The sequence below is a fragment of the Urocampus carinirostris genome, chromosome 7, assembly GCF_059441175.1.
Source record: "Urocampus carinirostris isolate Australia breed hairy pipefish chromosome 7, RoL_Ucar_1.0, whole genome shotgun sequence".
NCBI lineage: Eukaryota > Metazoa > Chordata > Actinopteri > Syngnathiformes > Syngnathidae > Urocampus > Urocampus carinirostris.
Genome location: NC_142355.1, coordinates 13,733,412 through 13,745,970, shown reverse-complemented (window position 1 = coordinate 13,745,970; position 12,559 = coordinate 13,733,412). Strand labels below are relative to the sequence as shown.

Sequence of the window (12,559 nt, the reverse complement as noted above, 5' to 3'; positions counted from 1 at the left end):
GCAAAAATACAACATATTTAAAAACAGGGACCAAATGTATCATTTAGTTTTAATAATAAAAAAACCACTGTAGAAATATGACCAAAATATTACAACAGTAATACTATTATACAAAAAAATACTACTGAAGAAACAATACTACAGAATAACAACAAAATTACTGCTTTAGAAATACTTCAGAAATAATATGGAAATAAAAATACTTCGACAGAAATATAACAAAAACACCAAAACAATACTACTACTATTACTACTACAGCACTATTATGACAGAAAACCTACAAAATTAATACTTCAGAAATATTACGGAAGAAATACCGGTACTATAAAAATATTACTTCTGTAATACTACAGCAATATTACAAAGATAATACTATGGAAATATCACAAATATACTACCACGGAAATACTACAAAAATACCACTACAATAATACTATACCTGTATTACAAAAATACTACGACAGAAATGTTACTAAAGAAACCCTACAAAAATACAATTACCGAAATAGCCCACTACAAAATACTACATATATACTCCACATTTTCTCAATGGAAATACAACAGAAATACTGTAGAAAATACTACTATAGATATACGACATAAATACTACGATAATACTAAAAAACACAACTACAGTAATACTACAACACTTAATATCAAATTTAGAGCCTGAAACAGGGACCTATTATATTATTTGTCTTTAGTTGTGAACGTTTCAAAATAATTTGACGAGACTAATCTTATTAAAAGGAAATACAACGTATAGATGTCTTCGTGTATATCTAAAGAAATTGATAGGTAAAAAATTTTACCCACTGCAGCCCCTCCACTCCCAAATAGTTGCCCACGATGGTAGCTGCCAGAAGATGGCAGCATTGTTGTCCCGTCGTGTCGGTGCGATTAGAAGAAGATTAAAAGCAACAACGAAGAAGATTATGAACCCAAAGCGCCAAACCTCAACTAAGGTAAACAGAAAGCAATCTAGTCAAAGTTTTGTAATAATTTGTGTGACATTTTCGTTAATTTTTAAATATATATACATATTTAATTTTACATGATAAAAACGTGGTGAGTTGTTCTTTTTTAACAACGAATAACAACGTAACTAGATAAAACGACAATTATTTCCGTCAGTGGTATGGTATTTTTTCCCTTTCCAACGTATTTGATTTTCGAAAAATACATTTTATATAGATCGTTGACATTGTCTTTACTTAGCTGTCATTGCACGTTTATTAACTAAAAAGTGAAAATGAGATTGTCTTAAATAGCTTAACTCAGAATCGTTATACCGTTTTTAAACTTCAAAGTTTGTCCTAACATGCTGTTATCTTCCATTTTATACCAATTACCTTACCACCTAAGATATGTATTTTTACTACGAATCTTACTCTGTCATTTTATAGCATATTAACAAACATCTATTTTTTAATGAAAACTACGATATTCAGGAAAACGAAGTACAGTACAGAACTGTACTGCTCAAAGTTGATCGTTCATTGGTTATTTATGTCACATTAGTGCCATCTGCTGGACACTTGCGGTAACACCAGGTTTGATGTGCGGTTGCAATAATGTCTAGAAATCTCCCAAAAATGTATCCACAAAAAATATCAAAAATGTTAACACGTTTTTCATAATTTAGCAGTGATTTTTTTGGGGCCTGTTAAATCTTTAAGTTTGATAAACATTCCCAATGTCTAAATGATGTACTTAAGAATCTCTCGCATTGAATTAAACATGTCATAATTATTAATATTTCGATTTGCTTTCTTTATTTTACTTGTTCAATGTATTCTCTGTATTTCTACAGCACTTTATGTTCCCTTGAACTGGCTTTGTATTATTTTTTAGCTGTTTCATACCGATTTTGTCTGGAATGATACAATGTTTTATAAAATGCGTGAAAAATGCAAAATAAAAAATAATTGTGCATAGCAAAAAATGTCGACTTAAAAAGTCTCAAAGGAAACGTGTGTATTCTTTATTGCCCCCATAATTACTCTACAACAGATAATAATGACTCCTAAAAAAGGAAAATAAATGAACTATTTTATATATATATATATATATATATATATATATATATATATATATATATATATATATATATATATGTGAATGTAAAGGTGCATTTTTTTAAGATTCTCATAGGTTGAGAAATTTCCCCTTGTTATATCCAACCTGAGCCTCACTTGGAGGGAGCTGACATTATTATCGGCCATTTTGCTGTTTAGTGCGACATGGAGCACATCAACCAGGACATTAATAAAAGAATTGCATCCATTCAGCGTACCTTGGATTTCTCACTTGCCGGTAAGATTGCTTGGTTGTGTGATTCCTCTGTCTCTCTCAGTCTCTCTCTCTCCCTCTGTCTATCTCTCGCTCTGTCTCTCTCTTTCCCTTTGTCTCTCTCTTTCTGTCACTTTCTGTCTCTCTCTTTTTCTCTCTGTCTCTCTCTTTTTCTCTCTGTCTCTCTCTCTTTCTATCTGTCATACATATATATTTATATTTTATATGCATATCGCCTAGAAATACCTCACAATAAGATGAAAAAACTTAAAGAAGAACTTGATGCAGTTGAGCGACTTTTAATGGAATTTGAACAAAACATTGGCCAACAGAAAGACCAACTAAATCACCTGAAGGTAAGCTGACAACGTCGACTTATCATTGCAACTCTAATACACATGTATTGTTAAAAAAACAAACAAAATAAAGCAGTTCACAGAATTTTCTAGATAATAAATGTCCGCCCCCTAAGAAAACACAAAAATAAAGGCACACCTCCATTAAATATTTCAACTACAAATTTGCTGCCTATATTGATACATGAGACCTCACTATATAAATAAGTGAATAACTAAAAGCAGTTTAAAAAAAATCAGGTGCTCTTTGAATCGTTAGGTAGCAGATTCTCTAAAATATTATCAGTAAATATGACCATCGTTTTAAAACTGTTAACACATATTGTATATCGAGCCAGCCTTTAAATTTCCAGTGTTTCGAACCTTTTGAAATAACATATTTTTGAAAGCGGCTGTAAAGAATTTAGACGCCAACTTTCATCGTTCGATTTCGTATAGTTGATGCGAGATGTTGAAAATACATATTTCAAGCCCCTAATTTTGGTCATTTTGAAATCATCCTAACTTTCAACATTTTGAGATGGGCTCAACCCTGGACATGCCAAGCTTTAACAATATAGGATACAGCGTTTTCATGAGGTCTTTGTGACTGATTGGGCCTTGTCTGTGTAGTCAGTGTTGGGTGTGTTACTGAAAACCAGTTATCGGTAACTAGTTGCTTCATTTAAAAACTAACTCCATTACCACCCAGATTTTTAGCACAAAAATTGGTGCTTTACTGTGAAAGTAGCTATCAAGTTACAAATGACCCTACATAGTCACAGATAGGAAGGTGCATAATAAAGTAAGTTGAAGAAAATGTCTACACCAGCCTTCTTATTTCTTGGCTTGTGCATTTGTGAGTGCTTGCAAACAAACACTAAGCCGAGACACTCCATGTGCATTTTGTCTCTGGGCTTCAAACCACTCGAATATCTCCTCCCTTTCTGGGTACTGTTTGTATGGTTGGCATTAGGTTTATTTTCAGTGATGTATCCTTTTTCCGTCATCTGACGTTTTCATCTAAATTAAACAATCTTTCTGCTTCCAGGTCACTTATTTCTTCAGCTGCCTTTATCGCTTTTAGCTTGGAGTCAGCAGCAAAAAAGTATAAATTAAAAGACCAAAACTAGGCACACTTATACCGTAAAATCAGTGCTCACGTTTGCCCCATTGATTTCCTGTTTGTTGTTCCTGTATAAGCAAACCCCTTCCCCAGGTTCTGCGTTCCATTCGCTACTGTTGACGCACGACCATGTATGCGCATATGAGCTAACCTAATTTCAATATTTTAATTTCTAGTTCTAAATTCATCTTTGATCCGAGTATATATGGTAGGGAGAATATCTCCATTAGGAGAAATTCTGTGTTCTCAACTCTGTGCTTGAGACGGCTTTGCCATAAATTCAAATGGAAAATGTTTATTGTCTGTATTCAGTTGTACTTTGTAGGTAAACATTAACGTGCGTACCCTTCACGTAACGGAGAGTTGTATGTGAGAACGCAATTACTAAAGGAGTAGCTGCCAATCACAGAAGACTGCAAGTAAAGATCTACATTTAATAATAAGCAGAGTTACGAACCTTGTACTATAGATAATAGTGGTATAAAATTGTATTTATAACGTGTTACAGTACTCGTTACGGAAGAAAGTAATCGTCTTCCAGTAACACGCTCCTTTGTAATATGTAGTCCTAGCACTGCCCCTCCCCCAGAAGGATTAACAATTACGAAAATTAATGAACTATAAATGCTTAATTTATATATTGTTGATTCTGATTTCTTTTTCAGGATCTTGAGGATTTGTTCCAGGATAATTTAGAGTGTCTTCAACATCTTCAGAACAACAAACCTTCTCTAATGCCTCTTAAGTCTTTGAATAAGTGAGGAAAACATGTTGTTATTTGCAGTTACACACAAAACCGCTCAATCTCACTGGTTTACCAAAAATACAACACTGGACTCATGCTCGAGTTGAAGAAGGCAAGAAATTAGTCATGTCCATCCCACCTGAAACGTCGCAGTTCTGACCTCAAGCAAATGCACAAAAAAACACATTTATTAGATAAGGTGGATTGTTTCAATCCCTGTTGTTGAAAGGAGAGTCTTAAAACTCGCTCTGATCCAATGTCGGACTATGTTGCTTTGCAGTTTAGTTATTGTGTTTTAACTTATTGAACAGTATCTCACATATAGGTACCGTTAAAACTTAAGATTTGAAAGCTCCAAAAGATTCAATTTAAATCATTTGTCTAGTTTAAATTTAGAAATCAATTCTCCCCCAATCACAAACTTTTTCTGGATTATCTTAGTTTCAAATTGTGACTTACATTCATAATGTAAGATGGTTTTATAACCTGTTTATCTTATTTTAGAGAACATGAAGAACCAATTATCAACCAAAACAAATCCCAAGATGTGGAACGCAACCAGCAAGAAATTGGCAAAAGCAAAATGAAAAGCTTTGAAAAGGAGATGCCGTTCATAACTCTGGCAGAATTTGAAAGTATCCCTCAGTAAGTACTTTATACCTTTAACTGTCCATCTTTGCATTGCACATCCAAATACAATATTTTCTTTCTCTGCTCTGTCCATTTTCAACCTTAGTTGTCCAAAACTGTCCTTTAGACATTTTAGTTAGAACACACAGTATTCTAATTCTAATAATTATTTTTCTTCTTTTTTCGTAAGAAATTGTTTGTCAGCTTTCTGCATGAGTTACTCTGGTGAGCTCTTGGGGGATATGGCGGATAATGTCTAATCGTAATAATTGTACCGATTATGAGCCATGTTCCTTGTATGACGTCAGCCAGTTACAGCCAGGCGTCTTAAAGATGTATGAGGTACACAACTTGCACAGTAATCCGCACAAACCCCGTGTAAGTTTTTGGCACGTGAAAGAGTTTATGATATGCATTTCTAAACTAACTCATGTTATTACTGTGCTGTTATTACCAGGTTGATTATTGAAAGTAGGGTTGAATAGACTCAGTCAACCACTACAAAATAATTTTGCTAGAAAATCACAATAACCCAGCACTGGTGAGCTATTTTCTGAGGACCTGTTCACACACATATTTTCACGGTTCTCGGATCCCTTTAGCGCCACTGTCGTCGGGGCACCGCCCCCTGTGGCGTGTCTTGGGCAAAGTACAGCCTGGCTGCGCCAATCCCTCTCCAGGCTGTTTTGCTCCCCCACATCAATCAGATAGTAACGGTGTCTATAGTTACTTGATCTGACTTGGATACAGCACCTTTATCATCTGGTCGCCGTTTGTTTTTTTCCCGACGTAAAGCTTCATCCAGCTCCTAGGAGATGTGCCGGACATCGGAATTGACGGGCAGCAGCGTGTGACAATACTGATAATATATCTTGAATCCATTTTTTTAATACACAATGTATCACTTGTGGCTTTCATATTACATGTTGAAATAATATGAATGTATTTTTTTCCTCAAATGACATAAAAACACCAATTTAGATCACACTTCCAGACTGAAGACTACTTTTGTGTTCTTCCTTTCTCAGGTACATGAGGGGAAGGGTGTCACATGACCAAGTCAACACAGCAGTGAAGAAATTTAATACAGCTCTTTCTGGTAAATATAAAATCCTTCACCAGTCTGTGAAAACACTGAACAACCATGGACGCAAGCTGTACCAGCGCTTCAAGGATGAAGAGACAAAAGACACCAAAGGTGAGGTTTTCAAAAGTCCTTTGAGCATTACTTAGTACCTGACAGGAATACACAAGAGGAGTATAAGAATGTTGGGAATGGACAATAATCTCATGACACACCTGTTAGAGTAGGTTTTTTTTAATGAATTTACCATTATGCGAACTGACATATTAAACATAATCTCTCCTCCAGTTTTCCCACCTGGGAATTAAAAAGACCTGATGCTTCAGCTTTTTGAAAGCAAATATATCATCAAATCATGGTGTTCACCAACTCAAAGCATTTTTGTTTAGTATTGCAAAAGAAATGCAACTGCTGTTTAATACAGTGCAGTCAAAAAGGAGACATTTCAATAAATATTACCACCATCTAAAAAAATCAGGACGAGATGTCTGTAAAAAATACATTTTATTTTTTTAGTTTGAAATGAAATCCACTTTTTAAGTGGACATTTTTATCCATTTTTGTGTTTTTTTCTGAATATTATTTATATCTTATTTGAGACATCTCAGTCTTGAGAAATTTGTTTTTTCTTTTTAAGATAGTGCTGCCATGTTACTTTTGTTTTTGTGTGACATGTTCAAAGTCCTAAAAGGTCCACTTCCTTCTCTTCTCATGCATTAAAAAAAAATCCCATTATAAATCATTTAACTGCTTTGGACCACCCAGCTGTCGTGCCGCCCTATACAAGTCGTATTCGTGATAAATAATCAAAACATCAACTAAATATGTGAGTAAGAAGATCATATTAACAGTTTAACAATTACACACTCCAGAAGGCCATCCGCATTGCAATTTAAGTAAAACATTTCGCATTTAGTTTGATTTACTTTCCAATTATGACAAATCGAGGGTTTGATTCGGATTCATGCTCAAAATCTAAGTGGCTTTCAGATGTGTACTTCTTCCTGACATTGACTTGAGCTGTCTCTGATTGTTTTATGTTCCAGGTCAATATTTTGTGGTGGATGAGGATTTTCGCGAATTTTCTCAGATGAAGGTGGACAAGAGATTTCAGGGAATCCTGAATATGTTGCGACACTGCCAGCGCCTGCGAGAGTTGCGGGGAGGAGGCCACACTCGTTATTTGTTATTATGAATGACACGTTTTTGTTGAAATTTGTTATTCCTACGTTTTCTTTGTACCTGTGTGTAGTGTTAGTGTTGTAGGGTAGTGAGTCAGAATGTTGCAGCCTTTTTATGTTTTTATCACTCAAGTCCGAGCTGAAGTTGAAAGAACGACTTTCAGATGTGAACAATTTCTTTCATGATTAAAGTCTTAAATCGTAAAAAGAAACGCTCACAAAATTAACAAAATACACGCATGAAAAACGTGTGAGGCTGTGTGGTCTACTGCGCAATATGACATATGAGGTAATAAGAGGGATTATTACACTATTTCCAGGCCTTTCCTAATCAGGGAACATTTACCTTATGAATAACGGGCACTTTACAGTACTTGCCACATGGTCATTCATTTGTATGTTTTAAGTGTTGGCTCCTATAAGCGCTTCGCGAGACATGACATGTTAATTCAATTAACTGTTGCTGTTTTCGTTTTATACACAAGATGGCAGCAAGCTTTTACCACCCTTCTCGTTTGAAAAGACTGCAATGTCCGTTTTTAATGGCTGCATGGTCAGAGAATGTATTTTGCGTGACAACTTTATTGCTTTGAGGCGATTCAGCGACTAGTGGACTAACGGAAGTGGGTTTTTTTTTTAATGCCCAACTGCCCACTATATGAAGACAGGCATACAATTGTAAAGCAAGCACCTTTTATGTGTAGTTTTGATCATAAAATTCAAACAATAGTTCTAAAAGAATTAAGACAGTTCTATTCTACATTTTTTTTAAAATCAATACTCAACTACCGAGTAGTAAGATAACTAGGTATCATTGCCACTAATATTTAAACTTTGCTTGGCTGATGTTTTAATAAAGAGAAACCAGTTAGTTGCTCATTTTAGTTGGTAGATCCAGCTTCAGGCCTCCATTGAGTGACTTAGTCGAATGGACAAGCTTCGTATTCTACGGCGAGCTCAAGTGGTGAGCGATTATAGAAGTCACTTTGAAAGTGCTCTATGGAATTGGACACCTTTCTACTGGCTGGTGCCATCTTTTGGCTTGAGTCATTATTGTGAATAAAATTATGACTCGCAACACGTGGTAAGATTTCTCTCCTGGCTTTGATCACCGGCAAAACATACATAAAATGCGACAGAAACAAAATGAAAATAAATCCAAACAGCTTGCCAACATCATTTTTGCCGTTCCATGTATTCTGTTACTCTCCAAGCATGCACAAAATTTAGTAATTTTATTCATATTTAGTTTATTTTGTCTTTCATTAGCATATTTGGTATTGGAGTAATCCAAAAGTAATTGAAAGTAATCCAGTTGAAGTAACCCTACCCAACCCTGCTCGTGAGTAATACCAGTATCCAGACGAGTGGTGTGTAATGATTTTACTCTCACAAACCTCCGTTTACAAAATGCGGAAGTACTTTTATTTTTACGTGTTTTTTTAAACGACTTCCGGTCGCACGTCATGTAATTAATTTGAACTTAGTGCAGCTCGCTGTCAGTGGCGAAAAGCAGCGTGCCTTTCCTCCGAGGATGAATTAACGTTACCACCGCGAAATTTCGTGTTCCGGGGATAAACAAGCCATTTGGAAGTTTTGTTTCAAAAAATAGCTTTATGAAAGTTGAAATTATTTTAAAATAAAATATAACATTTGATTTACCTCGTGTAGAAAGTAAAATTATCACTGGATAAGCGCGACGAAGTTGCAGGGTTATTTTTTTTCTCAACCAAGGTAAGATTTGTAAATGTCGTGTTTCTCGTGGTGTTGTTTAAGAATACTAGAGACATGTTGTATTTTCAAAACAACAAACGTTTTACAGATAAATGGCAATGTTTATATTTGTGAACATGTTTATTACGTCTGCGTACGCACGTGGGACCAATATTACATTCAATTTTCAAGTCAAACGTTTACTGACACCCCGTCGTATATATATTAATATGTGTTAGAAGGAAAATACTGCTATTGTGTAGATTCCAGCCAGTACCAACATGTTTATATAAAACGTATTTATCCATATTGTATTTGAAGACAAGTGCGGAGCTTCAAATTCTTACGTCCACAGTAAAACATTTGCAGTAGAAATAGAAGGGCAAATGGATAATGTGTTGCACCAAATACATTTTAGAATACAACAACATACAGTACTATTTATCAAGGGTTAGTTTTCAGCATCTGTCATGTTTATTGTATATTGGATTGTATGTGACCTTTTTTATCTTTTCATCCCACTGTTATGTTAATAATCCCTATTGCAGGGGGTTTTCAACCTTTTTGACTCAACCATTAAAGCAAAATATATGTATTTTTTTTTCCCACTCTCAAGCAGCTGAATTTGTGCAGGAATTTTAAATTAGTTTCCCATCTTCCCAACTGTAATTTCTAGAATGTTATGGGTCCTATGCCCTCACTGTGCATGCGAGAGCCACATTACATATTTTTAGACACATTTCAACCAAACCGCCAAAAATACTTTTCAGACAAGCGATAATTCTTAACCACATTTGATTTCACTGTGTGTTGTTCACTGAGGAAATTTATGAAATAATGATAATGCCAGAGCCTGTGTCCCATATGAACAAATACACCACCTTGTCCCCGTCCCTCTGTAACTTAACTCCATCAGTGCCTTAACTTATAAATATCATTCCCGAACAATTGTCCCTGAGTGTCAACACCTAACAATATATTTGTTGTTTTATTTAAAACAAATCTATATTACTGGCTTTGGTGCTACTGATCAGTAACTATTACGCCTCTGGGAATTGTTTCACTATTATAAATCGCCACTGAATGGCGTTCATCAGATTTATGTTCACACATCGAGGAGCCCCCACTTCTTGTTACTAAGCTTCCATTATCCAGCGATTGAGAGTGTAAAGGCAGCCTCCGAGTGACCAAAATCGTGTGATCAAAAAAAAGGTGCCTTGTGTTTATGGAAAGCATTGTGTATATTTTGGAGAACTGAAGTTAAAAGTTCTGCTTGAAATGCAACGTTTCACAAAAAGCCAGTGTTCTCCAAAGTTTCATTATGCATTCTTTTTATTTAAAACAAACTAAGCAATGTTCAATTGTTGTTTTATTCTGATGAAAGATAAGGATTCAAGCTTTCATCTGATATGACCTATGTCTATATTGCTGCAGAACTAAATTTGGTAGGCTTTAAAAAACGAGTCAAAGTAGCAATAATTGGCTGGCACCTGCACTTCCCATCTGAGAGAAACGTCTGGCATTGAATGAGTTAAGATTGTTTATGTTACATGCCGCAGAGGACGTTGGGCGAGTGTGTCCATAGATCCACCCACGTCTACCTCTTTCCCAATCAAATAGCTCTGGGTGCTTGGCTGGAGTTTTTGGCTTTTTGCAGTTTTTTCTGTGGGTTTTCATCACAAAGTGTCCCAACAGTAAACCTACATTGTTAAATGAGCTTCCATATACAGGATTCAACAGAGACATATAGCCAAAACCGAGTCGGTTGGTGTAACACCATGACTGTAAACTGTAGTTAGGACTTTTCCCTGTATATTCTGGACCAAACCTAACATTAGTCTAACACCTCCGCTTTGGATACACTACAATTGGAATGATATAAAGAATATTAACACGGCTCTTATTTTAACTCAGAGACAGACGTGTTAATGAAAAGGGGCATGTCTGGCTCGCGGAACACACGTTCAACGACCTCTGCCCTATTGTGTACTGTTAAGCCGTTAACCTCACTCTCATTCAAATGGGGGATATAGGGTTAGTGCAAGTATTTTTGTAAGGTGCATTTCTTCAGTGCTTCTGCTTATAAAAACACTACTTACTACCAGGGTGACATCACATAAGGAGGTTCATGTCGGTTATGACACATTCTGTAACCAAGCAACAAATAGCATCCTTTTGGCGGGCAGTACTGTGAACAGATCCACCCCGCGGAGATGACGTGATGGGTTGGTTGCAAGCTGAAGCCATTTATTTGGAAGAAAAAAGGTTTTTAAATAAAGCAAAAGTATCCTTTCTCTCCCCCACAATTTTTATTGGCTTTATTATTTTAGAGGCTTTGTCTTGGCCAGGTACAGCAGATTACGCATGTGACATATTGTTTACAAATAGCGACTCAGTCTCTAGATGGCTTCAGTGACCTCCACCAGGGTCGTGCTGCTTGGCCACATCTGTTTTTTGCGTGTGTGTGCATGTGTGTGTTTTTTTTCTTTATTCGTTTTGACTTTTTTATATAAAACTCTTCGATTGATTAAAAAAAAAGCGTACATTTAACTTGTATTTTAATTAGGTTTTTCAACTTCACTGGTAACACAATTTAATTCACAATGTCATATTTTGAGCTGTCATCTTTTTTGTATTGTGTCACATACATCACTTGTAATTTGATCTCCAACAAGCTCTCTTTTATAGCAAAGTATATGCGTAAAAACTGTAAAATGCATTTGTCCCGATAACTGATTAATAGTACTAAGAGGAGGCAGATAACTCATATTTGAAGCCAACATTCATTTGCTGTAAAAGCTTAAAAAATGGTGTAAGACATTTTTAATGATGCAAAAAGAAACAAAGAATATTTCTTTTAAACTCCCAAAAAACTTTAATAGCACTCGGAAACCTATTACAGTAAATAAATAAGAATTTCAACGTAACTAACATGACTAATCTTTTACCTAAAAACCAAAAACTAACAGTGCAGGAAATAAAATTAGGCTAAGCAGCAACTCGTATAAAGGTACCAAAAAACTTAAATATCTCCCTGATTTCTTTTAACAATAAATAGATAAAGAAATAAAAATGTCAATAAAACCTAGATGACTTAAATTAACTTAAAACAAAACGTGCAAAAGGCAATCAAAATTTGAGTGGAGCTGATTGAAAAATGTGGGCACTCCTGTTTTAGAGCCAGATTGACTAACTAAACTTTATGCTATCTCTTAAACACACACGTTTTTCTACCACAGACTTTTTAAAATCTCAATATTAGAAGCGGCTTGATTCACACTTAGACATAGATAGATAGATAGATACTTTATTCATCCCCATAGGGAAATTCACACTTCCAGCAGTCTACCCTGTTGTTTATTAACAGCTGAACATGATGCCCTAGGGGTGCTTGTAGCGAAGTGGATGACGTCACGCCAGTCCAAAATTTCGACATCCCTGCGGCAGATGGA

At 35.4% G+C, this 12,559-nt stretch overlaps 2 protein-coding genes across 4 annotated transcripts in view; both read left to right on the top strand.

The window, feature by feature from the left end:
• Positions 1-856: 856 nt before the first annotated feature.
• ska1 (spindle and kinetochore associated complex subunit 1) lies at positions 857-7,645 on the top strand. Of its 3 annotated transcripts, none has more exons than XM_088339801.1 (7): positions 857-966; positions 2,239-2,317; positions 2,534-2,649; positions 4,420-4,511; positions 5,004-5,144; positions 6,158-6,327; positions 7,260-7,645. In XM_088339801.1, the coding sequence occupies exons 1-7, from the start codon at positions 868-870 to the stop codon at positions 7,406-7,408; spliced, it is 846 nt and encodes a 281-aa protein (XP_088195927.1). In that variant the 5' UTR covers positions 857-867; the 3' UTR covers positions 7,409-7,645. The 3 variants fall into 3 exon arrangements, with proteins under 3 accessions (XP_088195927.1, XP_088195929.1, XP_088195928.1); XM_088339803.1 differs by having other exon boundaries at positions 908-966; positions 2,146-2,317; XM_088339802.1 differs by lacking the exon at positions 857-966 and adding an exon at positions 990-1,069.
• Positions 7,646-8,894: 1,249 nt separating this feature from the next.
• The window catches only part of cpne2 (copine II), a 42,849-nt gene continuing 39,184 nt past the window's right edge, over positions 8,895-12,559 (top strand). The window contains exon 1 of the mRNA XM_088339804.1: positions 8,895-9,128. The gene's annotated coding sequence lies outside the window, so the exon portion shown is untranslated. The remainder of the gene's footprint in view (positions 9,129-12,559) is intronic.

Bases quoted from the DNA above. Each gene is read 5' to 3' on its own strand.
- ska1 (XM_088339801.1), top strand. From the start codon at position 868: ATGGCAGCATTGTTGTCCCGTCGTGTCGGTGCGATTAGAAGAAGATTA. The intron at 967-2,238 runs GTAAACAGAAAG...TTTGCTGTTTAG, and splicing joins AGCGCCAAACCTCAACTAAG to TGCGACATGGAGCACATCAA. The intron at 4,512-5,003 runs GTGAGGAAAACA...ATCTTATTTTAG, and splicing joins CCTCTTAAGTCTTTGAATAA to AGAACATGAAGAACCAATTA.